General features: G+C 49.2%; 1 protein-coding gene across 1 annotated transcript in view; it reads right to left on the reverse strand.

Annotated features, from left to right (window-relative positions):
- NDRG4 (NDRG family member 4) overlaps positions 1 to 11,882 on the reverse strand; it is a 34,637-nt gene extending 22,755 nt beyond the window's left edge. Inside the window, 3 exon segments of the mRNA XM_032230916.1 lie at positions 4,139 to 4,183; positions 4,902 to 4,993; positions 11,750 to 11,882. Coding sequence (XP_032086807.1) covers positions 4,139 to 4,183; positions 4,902 to 4,993; positions 11,750 to 11,786 — 174 coding nt within the window. The 5' untranslated portion in view covers positions 11,787 to 11,882.
- Between the last annotated feature and the right edge of the window lie 4,901 nt (positions 11,883 to 16,783).

The following is a 16,783-nucleotide window of genomic DNA, read 5'->3' on the forward strand; positions in this document are numbered from 1 at the left end:
ACATTATTTGTTCTCTCCTCTCTTACTGGAAGGAGGAAGAGTGAATGCCTGTTTGTGTATTTAAATGAAGAGCTGTATTCATACAACAAATTTTATCCGATGAGTTAAAAGCCAAGCATATCATTCACACACACAAAGACAATGTGGTTAGGTTTAATTTTGTTTAGTTTTGGGTGGGTTAGAACATTCAGCCTTTTTCTCAGTGTTTCTGATTCAGTGTATTTGCAAATCCAGAAAATGGGTTCATTTAGTACCAAGTAATTTGGGCAGAGAAGGGGCTGACCAGCATTAGGAAAACAAGTATCGAACAAGAACATAAACTGAGGCCCAGTTCCTGTGAAGAAGGGTTTCCACCTGCTGCCCCGTCTTAAGCACCTCAGAGGCACTTAGGCATACTTCTGATGCCTCAGCTTCAACTCCTGCCCTGAGAGGAAAGCCACGCCCAAGAGTCCAAAAAAGAGGCCCCCAACCCCTCAAGGCAAGGGAGATGTTGCTTCACCAAAAAGCCAGACTTTGAAGAACTGCTCTTGCAGCAACTTGAACTGCAGGCCCCAAACAGCACTTTAAAGAAACAGCCTTGGAGAAGGAGGGTTTTGTAAATCCCTCACTGTAGGCCAGTGGTTCCCAAACTTGGCAACTTTAAGACTTGTGGACTTCAACTCCCAGAATTCTCCAGCCAGCTCTGCTGGAGAATTCTGGGAGTTGAAGTCCACAAGTCTTAAAGTTGCCAAGTTTGGGAACCACTACTGCAGGCATACACTGAACCTCTTCCCACAGCAGCAGCTTCAGTCTGGAAAACATTGACATTAGCATAAGACTGAGGGACTGTATTTCTTAGGGTTGGTCCCCAGTTTAAGAATGGAGAGGGAGAGTACAGCTGCAATATAGTAACCACTGAAAACCCATCATTTGGCGTCTGGCACTTTGGACTGAGGATAATCTATTCTTGGACACATGTGTGACATTTTCTTTTGAATTGGAAATGCATCCCTGAGATTTAATCAAGGAGAACAAATTGGAATGGTGACTTCCCCTGCAGCCTAAAATTATGTGAGCCTCATCTCCAGCCACCTCCATTGTCTGTATTAAGTATCATTCTGCTCATTTCTTCCAACCTACCAAGATGTTGTTGAATTTTATTTCTGGCACCAGTAGTTCTCCCGCTCAATTCTGTATCACCTGCAAATTTGGCAAATATTTCCTCCACCTCTTCAACCAAGCCATTAACACAAATATTGAAGATATGGAGGTCCTAGGACTGATTGTTATGGCCCTCTATTGAAATTCCTCTCCACAATTTTAATGAGCACACTTTGACTACATTTTTGAGCCATCTATAACTCGGTTTAATATCTTGGCATCCATGCTGTATTTAATTAGCTTGCTAAAATGCGATGAAGTTGGTCTGGTAAGATTTGTTTTTGTCAAATCCATGCAGATCTGGTTATTATTGTGATTCTGAGTGAACCTTCTCAGGAGTCAGTGTAGGGTTAGGGTTAGGATTTACTGCATCGTCCTTTCTTTTTGGAGAAAGATACTCTCCAATAATTTTTATTAGCTTCTAATCAGTATATTTGCAAATCCAGAATATGGGGTCATTTAGTACCCAATAATTTGGGTTGTGTGAACACTGTGGTTTAATTTCATTCATCCTGCCTTCCAATATTTGGGCACTTCACTTTTCACACTTTTTCCCATCTTCTGATCAACTCTTTCCTTTTCCTTCGATCTCCTCATCTAGATCAATATGTAGATGTTGAAGAGCACTGGGCCCAAGTCTGGATCAGTCTGCGCTCTTTCTGTTTAGTGTAGAGAATGGACTCTCATACCACCATCACTTGTATGTACCTAAAGGAAAATTATGCAAGGAAAACTTGCAACTAACATGCAAGGCTCCTGAGCCACACGTGACTCTTGGTGACATGCATCAATGTCAATATACTTGACGATGCCAAACAAGACTGGCTGGACTCCCGCAACCCCTACCAGTGCTGACAGACCCCTTTCTATGGTTCTCTTTCCCACTCCCAAGGAATCACCACCATCCTCATTTCACCAAGATGGTCTACTTCATCCCTTTGCCAAAGAAAACAACACGGCTGCCGGATAAAAGCAGAACGCAAAAGCAGGAAAGGAGGGAAGGGAACTCCTCTTTTTATTCTGCCTCCCCTTTCTTATTCCTGAACATCTCTTTATTTCTGGTTGTCTGGAATCCTGCCTTGAAATTCTTCTTTCAGCCCATTCTTGGGTTTCACCATTCCTGCTTTCCTCTGAGAAACAGGAAAACCAGCCATGGCCGGAAAGTCACCCACACCATTTCTGCAAGGGTTCCACACACCACTTGCCTTGTGAAGGGAGGCTGTGAGGCTTCTACATCAACTCCATTTCCTCCCATCTCAAGGATGGAGAGGAAACACGCAAGGGTGATGCATGAATAAGCCTTTTATTTCACAGAAAGTCAGCGGCTGCTTTGCGCTTTCATTTTATACTTTATTCATGCCATTTGCCTTTTACCCACAGCAACTTTCAAAGGCCGTGGACAGCACAGCTGGGCCCACAGATATTGGCCTCCAATGCCATTGTAGGTTTGGTCAGCTTAGTTTTTTGTGTAATGCATTTTGAATGTCAAACAAATATCCACCAACAACTAGCCTTAGATGTGCTGGGCCATATGCAGCCATTCCTGCTGATGGTTATGGCAATACCAGTCAGCCTGGGCACATTTAGCCAGAGTGCCACAAGTACACCACGGCTCAGTCTTACTCCAAGTTTGCTCACACCATGAGAAATTGCAAGCTGCAATTTCTACAATATTTAGGCCCCCAGCCATTGAATGAAAAGTACATTTCTAGCCAATATCTTGTGGCCTGAGATTCACCCGCCAGGAGTTAGGCAGCACTCGACCTTCTAGGACAGTGGTCCCCAACCTTTTTATCACCGTGGACCAGTCAGACGAGCCTCCCTCGGCCTTCCGGACCGGCGGGTGGGAAGGCGGCCATCCTGGGCGCGCGTTCCGCAGGGCGGGGGGGGGCCTTCCTTCACGCCAAGGCCGACAGCCCGCAAGGCCGCCCCGCCTCCTCCTCCTCGGCTGCCGGGGGAAGGGAGGGGGAACCGACCCCCGATCCGCTCGCTCGGGCAGCCCTTTTTCCTCGCTGCAGTTCGGCGGGGGGAAAAGATGGCGCCGTGTCCTACTTCGGGCGGGCAGGCGGCTGGCGCGGCGGAGGCCGGCTGCTTCCGAGGGGGTGGGCCTCCGCGCCGCGCTCCATGAAGGAAAGAGGGGGAGAAGGCGGGCTGCGGCCGAAGGGCCCCCGAGAGCCCCGCCGGCCTGACGCAAAAAGCGCTTCGGCGGAGCGGCGGGGGGAGGGGCGGGAGGCAGGTGACACTCCAGGAGGGGGGGCAGAGCTGCGCCGCGAGTCTTACGTAAAGCCCCCCCTCCCCGCCTCGGCGGAGGAAAACATCTCCCACCTGGGTGGGGCTGCGCGCGAAGCGCCTCTCGGAACGGCGAAGCTCCCCAAGTTCCCCCGAAACGGCCGCGCTGCGCCCCTCCCCCCCGCAACCTTAGTTTCTCCTTGGAGGAAAATGCAGCGCCGCCGCCCCCTCCTGCCCCCCCCTCGTCATTCCACGGGGCAGGCGGGCCGGGCGAGTCCGCGGACAAAGTTTTGCCTCCCAGGCAGCCTCCGCCAGCAGCATCCCAAGTTCGGGCCGAGGCCGCTGCCGCCGCCCCCTCCCTCCCGGGGCGAGCAGAGCAAGAGGGCGGGAGGGATCGGGCCTCCCCTCGCCCCCCCAGCCCCGCACATCTGGGGCAGCGGGGGGGGGGGCAGAGAAAGGGCACGTTCATGAGGACTACAAAGTTGCAAATATGGCCCCCGGCCGCTGCAGCGATCATGGCCCCCGGCCGCTGCGCGGCCCGGTGCCAGGTACTCCACGGCCCGGCACCGGTCCGCGGACCGGGGGTTGGGGACCACTGTTCTAGGATACAAAAGAATGAACCCACCCAGAATGGGACATCTCCCCCCCCCCCACGATTCTTTTTGGTTGGATTTCTGCCACTTCCGAAACATTGGTCTTCCCTAAGCGCAACTCCCCCATCCTTTCCTGGGCAAGGCAGACAAAATGCCCCCCCCCCTTGCAACCTTACCTTCCAGTCAGTGTCCACTGCAGGCAGGAAAGTGTCTGAATTCTCCTAGAAGGAAAGACATAAATCAATCACGGCTCTTGCAGCACTCCTGCTTCCTATGGATCCCACCACCAGAAAAGCACTGGGTGGGGTGGGGTCCTGTAAAGAGACTCATCTAGTAACCTCTATAAAGTCATTTGGCAACTAGGGGCCCACCCAAATTATAAACACAGCTGTCCAATAGAATTTTGGCTGATCCTGGGGAAAAGCGAAGCAAGCCAGGTTAATACGTGGATGTCTGACCACCTGGAAATGCCAGGATTATATGCTGAACTGGGAAATTGAGAGAGAGCGAGATCCCAGGGAAAAAGAGTCTTTCCTGTGGCTTCCAGGGCCAAGCAGCATATGGGCGTCCAGGCTGGGATGAGGTCTGTTTCCCTCCCCCAGGGAACAGACCATCTGCACATATGGGGAGCACCAAAGCATGGGAAACAAGCAGCATTACAATCCTCCCCTGTTTCCACTGTCTCATGACTTGCACACTTCCCAGAGAGGGAGCGGAGGTCTCGATGCTGCTGGAAGAGACAAGGGGCTCTTGCTAGGATCCAAAGCGATGGCATAGGGCCTTTGGGATGCACCCAAGAACAGACTGCCCAGGCCTGCCGAATCCCATCTGGCTGTCCAGTGCTCTCATCACTGGCCCCAGGAAGACTCTAACCAAGCCGAGGGACCTGCCTCCAGGCTCAGCAGAATTGGAACTCCCAGAGAGAAGTGAAGGACTCACCATCTCAGCATCTTGTCCACGGAGCAGAGGTTTCTCCTCTGTAAACCGCTGCTCATGTAGGCTAGCCATGGTCACTTCCTGGAGCAACAGTCCTGGGCAATGAAACAAACCTAGATTAGTCAGTGGTTTGTCCCAATCCTGGAATGCCAAGGGAAAATCTATCCTGTTTTGATGGCAGGCCCTCCTGGTCAAGAGTGCACCTGGTCATATCTACACCAGCAATCTGGGAGTGGGGAGAAATTTAAAGCCCCCCAAAACCTGGCCAGGTCTGAGGAGGAAGGGCTGCAGTTTGCTCTTTTGAAGTCCTTCTCCCAATGGCGGTCCATGTGCACTTTGGCTTAACCAGGGTTAAAAGCTGGAGTTGCATGGGGCCATGGGGATGGGACAGATAGGCCCTGAAAAGACCTCTGGCATTGGCTGCTCCCTCCACCTTTGGGCACTCAGCTGAAAGAGAGCTGCCCCCTAGAAAAGATGCGAGTCCCTGGCCAAACAACAAACAGCAAAGGAGAAGAGAGGCTCCAGTTGCAGGTCTCTACACTCTTCCTGGGGGAAGAAAGCAGCATCACTGTGAAACATAAAAGATGGTTTGGAAGACCCACACAGCCCTTTTGCTGCTTTGAGCCTGTGGAAATGATGATTTGCTGCCAGGAGTCAAGGACTGCTTGGGCCTTTGGGCTGGCCGCCTGGGACTCAATTAAATGTGTCTGGGTGGTCTTAGCAATTATACATCTCCAATAGATAAATCACCATGATTACAATAAACCAAGATTGTTTCTTGATATATAGGAATTGATAGCCAGTGGAATCAGAAATGATTGATTTGCGAGGTTGGGAATGCTTTGGGAAATGCTTGCAAGGGTCTCCAGCCTTAGCAACTTTAAGACTTGTGGACTTCAACTCCTAGAATTTCTCAACCAGCATGGCCATTTCCAGGGTGAGGGTTCCTCTGCAGGAGACTTGTGGTAGAACACCCATTGTCCAGACCTTCAGCATGGCTGGCTGGGGAATTCTGAAAGTTGAAGTCCACAAGAGACCCCTGCCCTAAAGCCAGTCATCACAGAGCGCTGCAGTCTGCCAACATCTGGCAAGAGACCTCACATGGAATCAGTGTGAGTTTCTTCAAAACAGGCTTTGCCATGTCCTTCTCATAGCTGGGCTCCACCTATGGGCTTAGGAGAGCACGGGAATAACATGGCGCTTGTGGACTTCAGCACAGCTTTGAATACGGCTGCCTGCAACCAGTCAGCCAAAAAGGGCTGCATGGACCTTCTTCTTTGAGGGACTCTGTTGAAAGTGCTTATCGATTCTTATGTCAACTGGGGGGAAATGAAAAGGAGATCTGCAGTCAGGCAAGTCTTATGTGGCATTGCTATAAATGGCTTTATAAATAGTTCATTATACATGGTAGTGGTTTTAATCCTCTTTTCAACAAGTCTAATGAGGCAGGAAGAACCATAGAAAAACTAATGAACAAAAATGAATTTCTGCTTACAGAAAAAAAAGCCACCAAAAGTTTCAAGCGGGCAACACAAAGCAACTAGGCAAGTGGTGACATGGTGGTCTCTGCTGTACTGCCGGTGGGCTAGCACATTTGTATCTGAAGCAGATTTGTTTTGTGTCAGTGAAGAGGATAGGATTTGAACTCTATAAACATTTCATTCATATGAAAAACAAATCCAGAGACTCTAAGAGACTAACTACACTCCAATTCATTACTACAGCAAAGTTTAAAAGGAAAGAAAACCTTTCACGTCCAATTCACAATCAGTCTGACACTGTCAGCCTCTGCTTTGCTGCTGCTTCGGCTGCCATGAAACGGGGAGGGAGGGCATGGTATTTGGGAGGGGTTACTAATTGTGCTGGAGGAAGATTCTGGAGCTCAGCTGCCTGTCGGACTACGCATGCGTAGGCGGTTCCCGCCAAGACTAACGGCACCGACATTCCATCTTAGTGATGCCTTTTGAAGTTATCTCACACCTGGCACTTGGGAGAATTATGATTGGACTGTAACTGTGATGCCAAGGGGTGGGGAATGGGTCATTCTATATATCAATCGCTTTCGCGCCTAAATAATCAGTCTTCGCTTCGCTATGCCTTTAATCATTTATAATTAGTAAAAGTACACTTGATTTCTACCTATGGAGTCTCGTGGTCTTCTTTCCTAATTACCCAATGAAGAGGTGCTGACAGACACCTTCCGACTATCCTTTGTGTGTGTGGCTTTGAGTCAGTGTTGACTCCTGGCAAACACTTGGACATGTCCCTGCATATTTTCTGGCAAGGCTTTTGGAAGTGGTTTGCCAGGGCCATTGCCTCCTTCTTGCGGCCCGAGAGTGACTGGCACCCAGCTGGCTTTGTGTCTAAGGCAGTCTCCTGTTTCTAGCGTGTTTTTAACATGACACCAAATTGTTGCTCTCAGCCATCCTCCCTCGATCCTATCCTCCACCACATCAATCTCATCCCTAAAGGCTCCGTAGAAGAGCCAGATCCAAAAGCTGAGACCACCTCCAGGGCGAGGGTTCTTCTGCAGGAGACTTGTGGCAGAACGCCCATTATCCAGACCTTCAGCAGGCAGGGCCCACGGAGGGGCAGATTCCATCAGAGGCAGCCTCTCAGGTAATCCAGGAGGCAACTGTGTCTACCTTTAATTTTACCTGGAAGCCAAGCAGCAACCAGGAACGGTGTTGGATGGTTAGCTCATGCAGCTTGGATCCATGCTCACAAGGGCAGCTGCTTTTTGAACCAGTTGGATGCCAAGAGCATCCCCAGAGTAAATGCCAGAGGTTGAATTATGAGGCCTGTTCCAGAAAGGGCAGAAATTGGCACCTCAGTCAAAGTTCTCCTGGCCACAACTGAGGAAGCAAACTGATGACTTTGGCAAGAGTTCAGGCTAGTCAGCTAGGAACCAGCAGTGCTCAGGCAAGAGAACTGAATGTCAACATGAAGCCCACGTGCCTCTCCCCCAAGGCCAGAAAAAGAGAAGCCAAAGTCCATGGACAAGGAAGGGCAACAAAAGGCTTCGGATTCAGCCCCGGGCTGACCATATGCAGATCTCCTGTCTTTATCTGTCTCGCTAACATCTTCTTTCTTGTCTGCAAAGTGAAGCAACTTATCTACCAGGATCAAGTACACAATGGCTAGTTACTAAATGCACAAGTGAGTTTCTGGAGAGCATCTTGTGACTGATGGCTGCAAACTGAATAGCTCCTAGGCAGGTTGGACAAAAAAGGTTGCTGTCCCTTCTAACACTGGGGTCTTATGGTTGGAGAGCTGCTTCCTTAAGAGCAAAAAAGTAATAGACAACCTCTACAGCCAATGTCTGGTTAGTTAATAAGTCTTTTGTCTGCAATGTAGACTACAGTTTTATCAGCAAAGTGAGGGGGTGTTCATTATCTTCTGCATTGCAAGCTACAGGCATTTAGATCAGCTTGACTGCTGTATATTTTTAGCTTTTCTGAAAAGCAGCCATAAGATAGTTTTATTTTTGGAGTAATAAAAATACATTCCTCTATTTTTCCTGTTCTTTATGATTTTTCATTTTGCAATTTGAATATCCCCTCCCCGCTGCATCCTTTAGTGGCCATGAAACCCTAACCCCATACCCCAAATGCGGAACCAGTCAGGACATTACTATTGTCAAAATATATTTTATTTATTTATTTGGCTTTGTTTGCTTTATATCCATCTGAGCCCCGTAGTGGTTGGGGAATTTCTCCAACCCAGAGTCCTGAGTAATTGAACAAAAGGAATGAGAGTTGTGATTTTCCAGGACCCCTATGGGTCACTCCTCCCACATCCTGCTGTCCCACACCTTTCAGCCAGCACTAGTCCACTCCTGTCACAACCACACCCAGGAGGTCTACAGCACCCTGTAGTGGAAAGAGCATTTCACTAGGAATGCAGGAGCCTTGGAACAGAAAGCCTGCACTACAGAGGCCCACAGGAATCTATCCTACACCTTGGCTTCTGTCTCAAAATGTGAAGAAGCTGTCATGTTGACAAAAGTCAGTTCCTATCCTTCAAGGGAGGAAGATGTATGGACCACAGAGCACTTGCGGAGGAGACCCAGGGAATGTGACAAGACGAGCAGAAGCAAAACTGGGGTCAGACAGACCTTCCGAGATGATGGGAGCGTCCTGGTGATATACTAGTAATGTACAGTAATGTGGTGGGCATGGAAACAGGGCCACGTAGCCAAGCTTCCCCATAACAGGATCCCAGCCACATCAGGAACGAAAGAGTATCTCCCAAAACAGCTCCCTTCTCCTGTCTCCTGTTGCTGAAAAGACAACCACTGGAAACAACCAGTGACTCTGACTGGGCCAGGCAGGCTTTATTCAAAATTCATGGACTGCAAACCTGCCACTAAATACATCTTTCGAGAAGCTAACATGAACTCAAAATTGATTACACTGAAAAATTAATTTTAGGGGAATAGTGAGAAATTTTCAAAACTGCTGAATTTGTTTTGAGATTGAAACAATAAGCAAAACCTGCAATAGTCAGAGATCTGTCAGTCAGAAAGTACTTAAAATCTGAGGTTGAGACAAAAGGCAGATCCCAGCCTGTGCAGGAGGGGCAGGAGAGGACTGAAGCCAAAGGCCTGGACCCCATTCCTGAAGTGCATTGCTGGGCAGGGCAACAGAGCTGCCATTTCTCAGCTTCAGAGGTGGGGAGGGGGGTGTCTCAAAAAGCCACAGGATGTAGCTGGCATCTCTTCTGTGATTATTTTGCATCATTTTTGCATTTAGCCACCCTTCATATGGTGATGCCTAAGATTTCTAGTCAACAACCCAACAAATGGTGATGCTTTACAACTGTTTCTCTGCCATTCTCTGTAAAACAGTTAATCTTGGGGTGAAATTTCATCCCCAAAGGAGCTGAGAAATGAGGCATCCTGCAACAGAATAACAGAGTTGGAAGGGTCTTCTATTTCCCCATCCCATTTCAGGCAAATGACTGTCTAGTCCTCTTCTTAAAAGCCTCCGGGGATGGAGCACCCACAACTTCTGAAGGCAAGCGGTTCCACTGGTTAATGGTTCTCACTGTCAGGATTCTCCTTATTTCTAGGCTGCTTCTCTCCTGGATTAGTTTCCATCCGCTGTTTCTTGTCCTGCCTTCTGGTGTTTGGGAGAATGCAGCCTAGTCTCTCACATAAATCTGTGGAGGGTGATTTGCAACTTTCTGTTCTTTAATTCTCCTTTAAGTTTCATTTTCATACCATGAGAAATGCTTTGAGACGGAATAGCTGCAGAAAAAGAAACCACCCCCAAGGCTCTGGTCCTTGTAGCCTTCCCTTGGGACTGTCTTCTTCAGGCAGAATCTGTAGACAGTCAAATGAGGCTTTTTGGGTGGAAGCCCTCTTGCCTCTAGAACAGTTGGAACCTGAGATTAGTTATGTCCTGGCACACACATACAAACCCACCAACACCCCCCCCATGGTTTGGAAAGAGTGGAAACAGCCTTTTCAGACTTGCTTGATAGCGAATTGTGTGTTCCTTTCCAGCTTTCAATCGTGGTGTTTATTATTTATTGGTTGAAGGGGTGGGTCTTAATGTCTTTATTCCTTTTCTCTCATAGTGATAAACTGCCTAGAATCAGAAGACTACGTGACCCACAAACGGCCTTCAGGACAGGAGCCCCCATCGCTGGTCTCTGCACAGCTGGTCAGGGTTGACCTTCAGGTGCTGGCCTCGCCAGCCACCTGCCAAGTTCATCCTGCATCCCTGCCCTGTCCCGCCCCTCTCCCTTCGGGTGGCTCCTTATTCCAGACAAAGCCTGGCTCGAGGCGTTGGCCCACGGTCGGTGACCCGAGAGAATCGTTCTGGGGAAGGCAGGCTTCGTCTTCCCTCCCGTGAGCAATGGTAGTCCATCGACACCAACCTGCCCCCTTCGCTCCCCCCGCAGAGCATTTGGCACGAGAGCCTCTCCGATGCAGAGGAATCCCTCGGTGGTGGTGGGGGAGGCGAGGTCTCCGGGCCAGCCACTCTCTTGCTGCAGTCTCGAAGCGCCTGTCCTTGCACCAAGGGAAGCTCCAGCCCCCACCGCTCGAGAAACTCGGCTTTCCGCTTCTTCCTTTGCCCCCTTTTCTCCCCCAAAGCAGTCAGAGCGAAGACCAGAAAGCGGAGGCTTTCCGCGGAGGAGCGAAGGAATAAAAGAGCGATTTCCAAGGGGGGATTCGGGGACCAGCCCTGCCCTGCCAGCAACGCCTGCCGGCGGCTCCACACGCATCTTGCGGCACTGGGTCATTTCCATCCCAGCATTAAGCAGGCGTTAACCCGAAGCAGCCATTTATTTACCGTACCTCTACACGCCCATCCCCAGGCACCGGGAGCCTTCCCCGGACTGCCTTCCCAGCCAAGGCGCGGATGCCCCCAAGGAGCGGCTGCGGGTGCCGGGCGTTTCCCCAGGGAGGGCCTCCCCCGTCACCCCCCCCCCGTCCCGCGCCTGGGCGGGGAACCCGCTATCCTCGGCCAGATCGCCTTCCCGGCTCTGCGGCGGCCGTGCAGGCCAAGCCGGGCTTGAGGCGCCGCGGCGGATAGTGCCGGAGGGGCCGGGCAGCTGCGTATTTAAACCCGTCGCAGTCGCCGCCCCGGCGCTCGCTGCCCTTGGCAACGGCCGGCCTGCGGCAACAGGGGCGACTCCTGCGCTCAAAGAGCTGCACCGGCCCCGCCACCGAAACCCCCGGGCCCCCAGCGGGCAGGGCGGGGGGCGGGCGAGCCGGGCCAAAAGCCGATCCTGCCTCGTCGCCTTCGCCGACCCGGCCGGGTTTCGCCAGAGGTGGCTGGGCGCAGCCCCCTCCTCCCCCCGCCCCCCGTCCAAGCAGGGCCGCCCGCGAGGCGCCTTACCTGTCAGCAGCTCCAGCTTCTGTCCCCAGCCCTTCATGGCAGCACTGGGCGGAGGAGGCTCTGCGAAGCCGGCCGAGAGGCGCGCGAGCGGCGGGGAGGGGCCGGGCGCGGGCGGCGGGCATGGCTCCAGAAGGGAAGCGGGCGGGCCCGGGAGGAGCTCCAAGCGCCGCCGGCCGCCTTGCACGCCCTGTGGGCGGCGAGCGGCGGACCCGAGTCCCGGAGGCCTTTCCCGGGGGGCGGGGGGGCGAGCGCGGGGCCACTTACGGGCTTCGGGCGAGGCTGGCGGAGCGTCGCTTGGCTGCTTGCTGCGCGGTCCGGCCTGGGAGCGTCTCTGGCTCCGGCTGCGCGGCTCTCCCGGCCGCTTCGGGGAGGAGCTTCCCTGACCGGCTTCTCCGGATCGGCGCTGCGCGGGGCGGGAGGTCGCGCGTCCGGGGCGGGGAGGTGCCGGGGCGGCGGCGGCTGCGCGGCGGCGTGACGCGGGCAGCCCTGCAGGCGAGTGGGGGGGGGGGGTTCAGTCCGCGCCGCCCGACGAAGCAGTGGCGCGTGGGTCTCTGCGGCTGCCCTCTCCTCTTGAGGGGAGGGCGAGATGCCAGGACGCCCCGCACCTGCGCTTTCCCCCGCGCCCTTCCTGATGGCGCCAAAGGGGAGTTCGGAGCCCGGAGCGCTTCTGGGCGGGCACCGTGGACGGGCGAGGAGCCTCGGATACTCTCGGAAGAACCGCAGTTAGGATGCCGGCCACGAGACCTAGGTCCCACGGGCACGTAGCGAAAGGAGGGCTCCTTGGTGCTCTCTGAGCTTGGTGGTTTTCTTGCAGACGTTTCATCCCCCCAGCTGCCCAGTGCTGATGATGACGATGGCGACATCGTAGCACTGATGTTGCTACCTAGTTGGGTAATGAAACGTCTGCAAGAAAACCACTAAGCTTAGAGAGCACCAAGGAGCCCTCATGTCAACTCTAAGCTACAAATATTCTCCTTTTATTAGTATTCAGCAAAATGCTTTATTAAAATCGGCTAATTCTTTTGACAGCACCTCCAGAAGGACACAACAAGCGAGCGGGTCTTGACGTTTTCAAAGAGTTCTGCGTGGCAGTCCTTCCCCCGGCCAGGGTCTCCTCTCAGCTCTTCTCAGAGCAGCTCAGCACGAGCTTTCTCAGCAGGGACCCGCCCCCTACCCACCCCCGGCTTGGCCCGGGCAACCGGGGCCTTCGGGGCCTGGAGGAAGCCGAGGCCGACTTTCTGGGCCGGGACTTCCTCCTCCGGCCCCGAGCAGCGAGGAGCCGTTGCTTGCCCCCTGCTGCCCGGACTGGAAGACTCCGATGGGCGATCCGGTAACCGGCATCGCTGACTTGAAGCTTTCCGCGTGGTTGAACTGGCAGAAACATCCGTAGCTACCGACCACCACCCCAGCACTTATGGGCCATTAGCATATCTCTCTCTCTCACACACACACACACACACACACGCGCGCGCGCGGGCATCTCTTTATGGCTCTCAGTCAATACGGTTTTTAATAGTTAGTTCAGCCAAGCCTTGTTTCCTTGGAACAAATGCATAACAACTTAAACCCATTAGCCAACAGCGCCTTCGAGATAAAGTTAGCTCCAACTGCTTCTATTTCTCACCATTTCCCTATTTCTTGCAATATTCCATCGTGATCTCTACTTCTTGTTGCATCATAAATGTTCATTCAATGTCACTATATAATTGTGTGAATTGGTGTGAATATGTTAACTTCCCTCATGTTTTCATCATAAGCTAAAAAAATTATTCATGTCACACTTTCTAACATTTACTGTTGGTCATTTGGATTCTCAGCCACCAACAGTCTTATTCTCATATAAACATGCCCATTCAAGTCTCCAAACTTTTAATATTACCAAGAGCAGTTGTTATATATTTTTTATGTATGGATTATTGCATAGAGACTTCAGATTCTTTGTATTATTTTTCTGTCCTACATTGAAACATACAGTCATTTTGGGTGGCCTCCAAATCCAATAAGTATATATAAATATATGGAATTTTGCATTCTACATCCCCATCTTAACCACTGTTTAATATTAAATCATTTATAGCATTTCTTTCAATTTCATTGTTTGACACATCACTCTAGTCCTTTTAGAGTTGACTTCCAGGGTTGAATGGTGGATTGAAGATGCCTCCACTTTGCATTGCATAGATTAGCTCCTCAGAATTCCTCCCTGGATGAAGGAGAGGACAGGATCACCCACAAGTTACTCTATATAGAATCTTCCTGAGAAGTTATTGTAAAATACCGATCTCCAGCAGTTTTGGAACAGATCATTTTTTTTAAATTTTTTAAAATCCCATCTTTATTATTTTTAGAAATAAGGCAGCAAACACACCCAGTATGCTTTCTTCCGCCTAGTTTTTTTCCTATTTCCTCCTATTTTCCCCACAACAAACTACTCTGTGGGGTGGGTTGAGAGAGAGTGACTGGTCCAAAGTCACCCAGCCAGCTTCCGTGTCTAATGCAGGATAGAACCCACAGGCTCCTGACTTCTAGCCTGGTGCTTTAACAATAAGATCAAATTGGTTAATTGCCAGTTAGCAAACTACCAAATTAACCAAACTGGTTAAGCTGTGATTCAGCATCTGCAAAGAGACCCTGGGTTTGCATACTTTGTCTTAACTGCTTTAGGAAGCGACTTATTGTTGATTTTCTAGACGTTAAGAACAGTCCAAAGGACAAGTTTTATTACACAAGGACAGTCTTCTCCCATGGAAGATAGACATTCTATGTAGATTTAAGGTTTAATAACAGTAGCTTTAATTTTTAGAAAACAGCAAAAGAGGGGCTACAATGTGGATTTGGGAAGTTAAAGGGCTAGATGGACTTTAAAGTATATTTATTGTGGAGTATTTAAAATTTTATAAATATATTCTTTTGAAATTAATTTTGAAATTAATTGTAATAAATCTGCAGGAAAGTTTGATTGGCTGGAGAGGGGACTTTGAAGGTTGACTAGAAGGAATTGGAGAGAACTAAGGATTGTATTTAAAGGAGAAGAGACCGTTAATGTAATGGAGCAACAGTATTTGACTATAGAATAAATAAAGCCTTTTAAGGAAGAAGCCACTCAGAAATCACTTATAGGCTTATCTGTTACTATAACATAGGATAAAGAAGAACAAATTTCACTGGATACAACAGAGACTGAGACTGGTTTCAATGGGTATTTGGACTTTTAAAAAATGCCGGATTAAAAATGACATGGAAAAAAATGCTGTGGAGCCAAAAATTGACTTTAAAATACCAAGAATATAAGAGTGATATGAAAAAGATGCCACAATGGATTTACAAATTAAACAGCTGGTGTCTTATCAAAGGGGACATACAAATAATAAACCAGAAGAATGATCTGGAAATTTTCTTATCTTGGATTTATTATATGTTAAACTACTGAAGTTGTTCCTCTTTGGAGACAAAGAGAAAATGATAAGAAATCAACTTGTGTGACATTATTTGATGGAATTAAAGATCAAGCTTTTTAAAAGTAAACAAAAAATAAGTATATAGTGAACTTTTTTACCCAGAGTCAAAATTGTGTATTATAGCTTCTGGTAGTTTCTGTAGGCAATTTTTTTTATATATGACAGAATGACAAGGGTTTAAAGATCTATTTATAAATGAGAATTGTATTTGTTTTATTTCTTAGAGAAAGTTTATCCCCCTAAATTAACCCAAAGATAGATCAGTTATGCATTATTATGCTAAGGAAGAACTAACAATTTAATTATGCTAAAATTAAGATTTTTGCTTTTCTAAACTCCCAAAACAGAGAAGGTGGAACTTAGATGGGCGATCTACTGAACAGGTTAAGATTTTTAGACATCTAGGAATAGTTTTTCAAACCTCAGGAAGCAGAAATACTCACCTGAACTAAGTATCCTATTGTGCATGGAGGACTGCAGCAGTTGTATAAACTCACTATATTTTCATAGGAGCAGAATTTATCCCTGATGAAAGAAATGTCCTTCTGGGTTGGCTCCAAGTGGGGAAAAAGACACTGGAGACATGGAGACTGCTTGGAAAGATGGTTTAATGGTGGACAGGACCACATGGCTTGTGTCCTGAACAGAAAAGGTGATCACATGCTTCAATGTTGGTGGAGAAAAAGAGAAGGGAGGCTGAGATGCTAAAAGTTCCTGGTTTTATGCCCTCTCTGGCCTTTGATCTTGAGCTTGTATTCTGATTGGTTGTCAAACTCCCATGAGGCCATGTAGGGGCAACTCTCTAGGCTGCATTTTGAATCCAGGTTTGGTTGCGTTCTCAGATGCCATGTGGTGAGTTGGGTAAAGGGCCAATATTATCATGCCTTAATCCCATCCCCCTGGAGCTGAAGGGGAGAACTCTTTATTAGGTAAAGGGACTGGCTTGGCCTTCTTAATGGCCCATTGACAAAGTGGGTGGAGGCAGGAACCTGCAGGGAGCTATTCTCTCTTTAAAACATGTTTCTTCCTTTTCATATCCAGGGAAATCTAATATTCTGCCATTTCAATATTTCCTAGGATATTTCATTTTTCTGGGAGAGGGCTGAGTGATAACTTTCAACATCCCACTGCAGTTCAACTGTTTGCAATTAAAACCTAAGCACAATTGGGCTCAAATATATAACAGTATGTATATATCACCTTAGAAAAGGATTAAAACAAAATTTTAAGGTTACCTGCTATGTTCCAATGTCAATGTTGGAGAGCAACCCTCCCAAGTGGGGAGGAGAGCTCAAGCAGGAAGTTAATCTGGACTTACTATATAACACAACAGGGCAAGCCCCCCCCCCCCCCCGGCCATCCAATGCCTTATCCAGTCTGTCAAGCCAGCCTCCCTCAGCAACCAAGAAAGAAACCACTTAACTCCATTTTGCAGAATTAAGAGTACTTTTACTGGTTATGAAGAGCTAGCTGTGAAGTTTCCAAGAGCTGACTTAATTAATTTACGAGCCTCCAGACAAAGTTCAAAGAAAACCAAGATGCCTCTGATAAGGGGTAGCCCTTCCACTTGATTAAG

This window comes from Thamnophis elegans, chromosome 14 (assembly GCF_009769535.1).
Source record: "Thamnophis elegans isolate rThaEle1 chromosome 14, rThaEle1.pri, whole genome shotgun sequence".
NCBI lineage: Eukaryota > Metazoa > Chordata > Lepidosauria > Squamata > Colubridae > Thamnophis > Thamnophis elegans.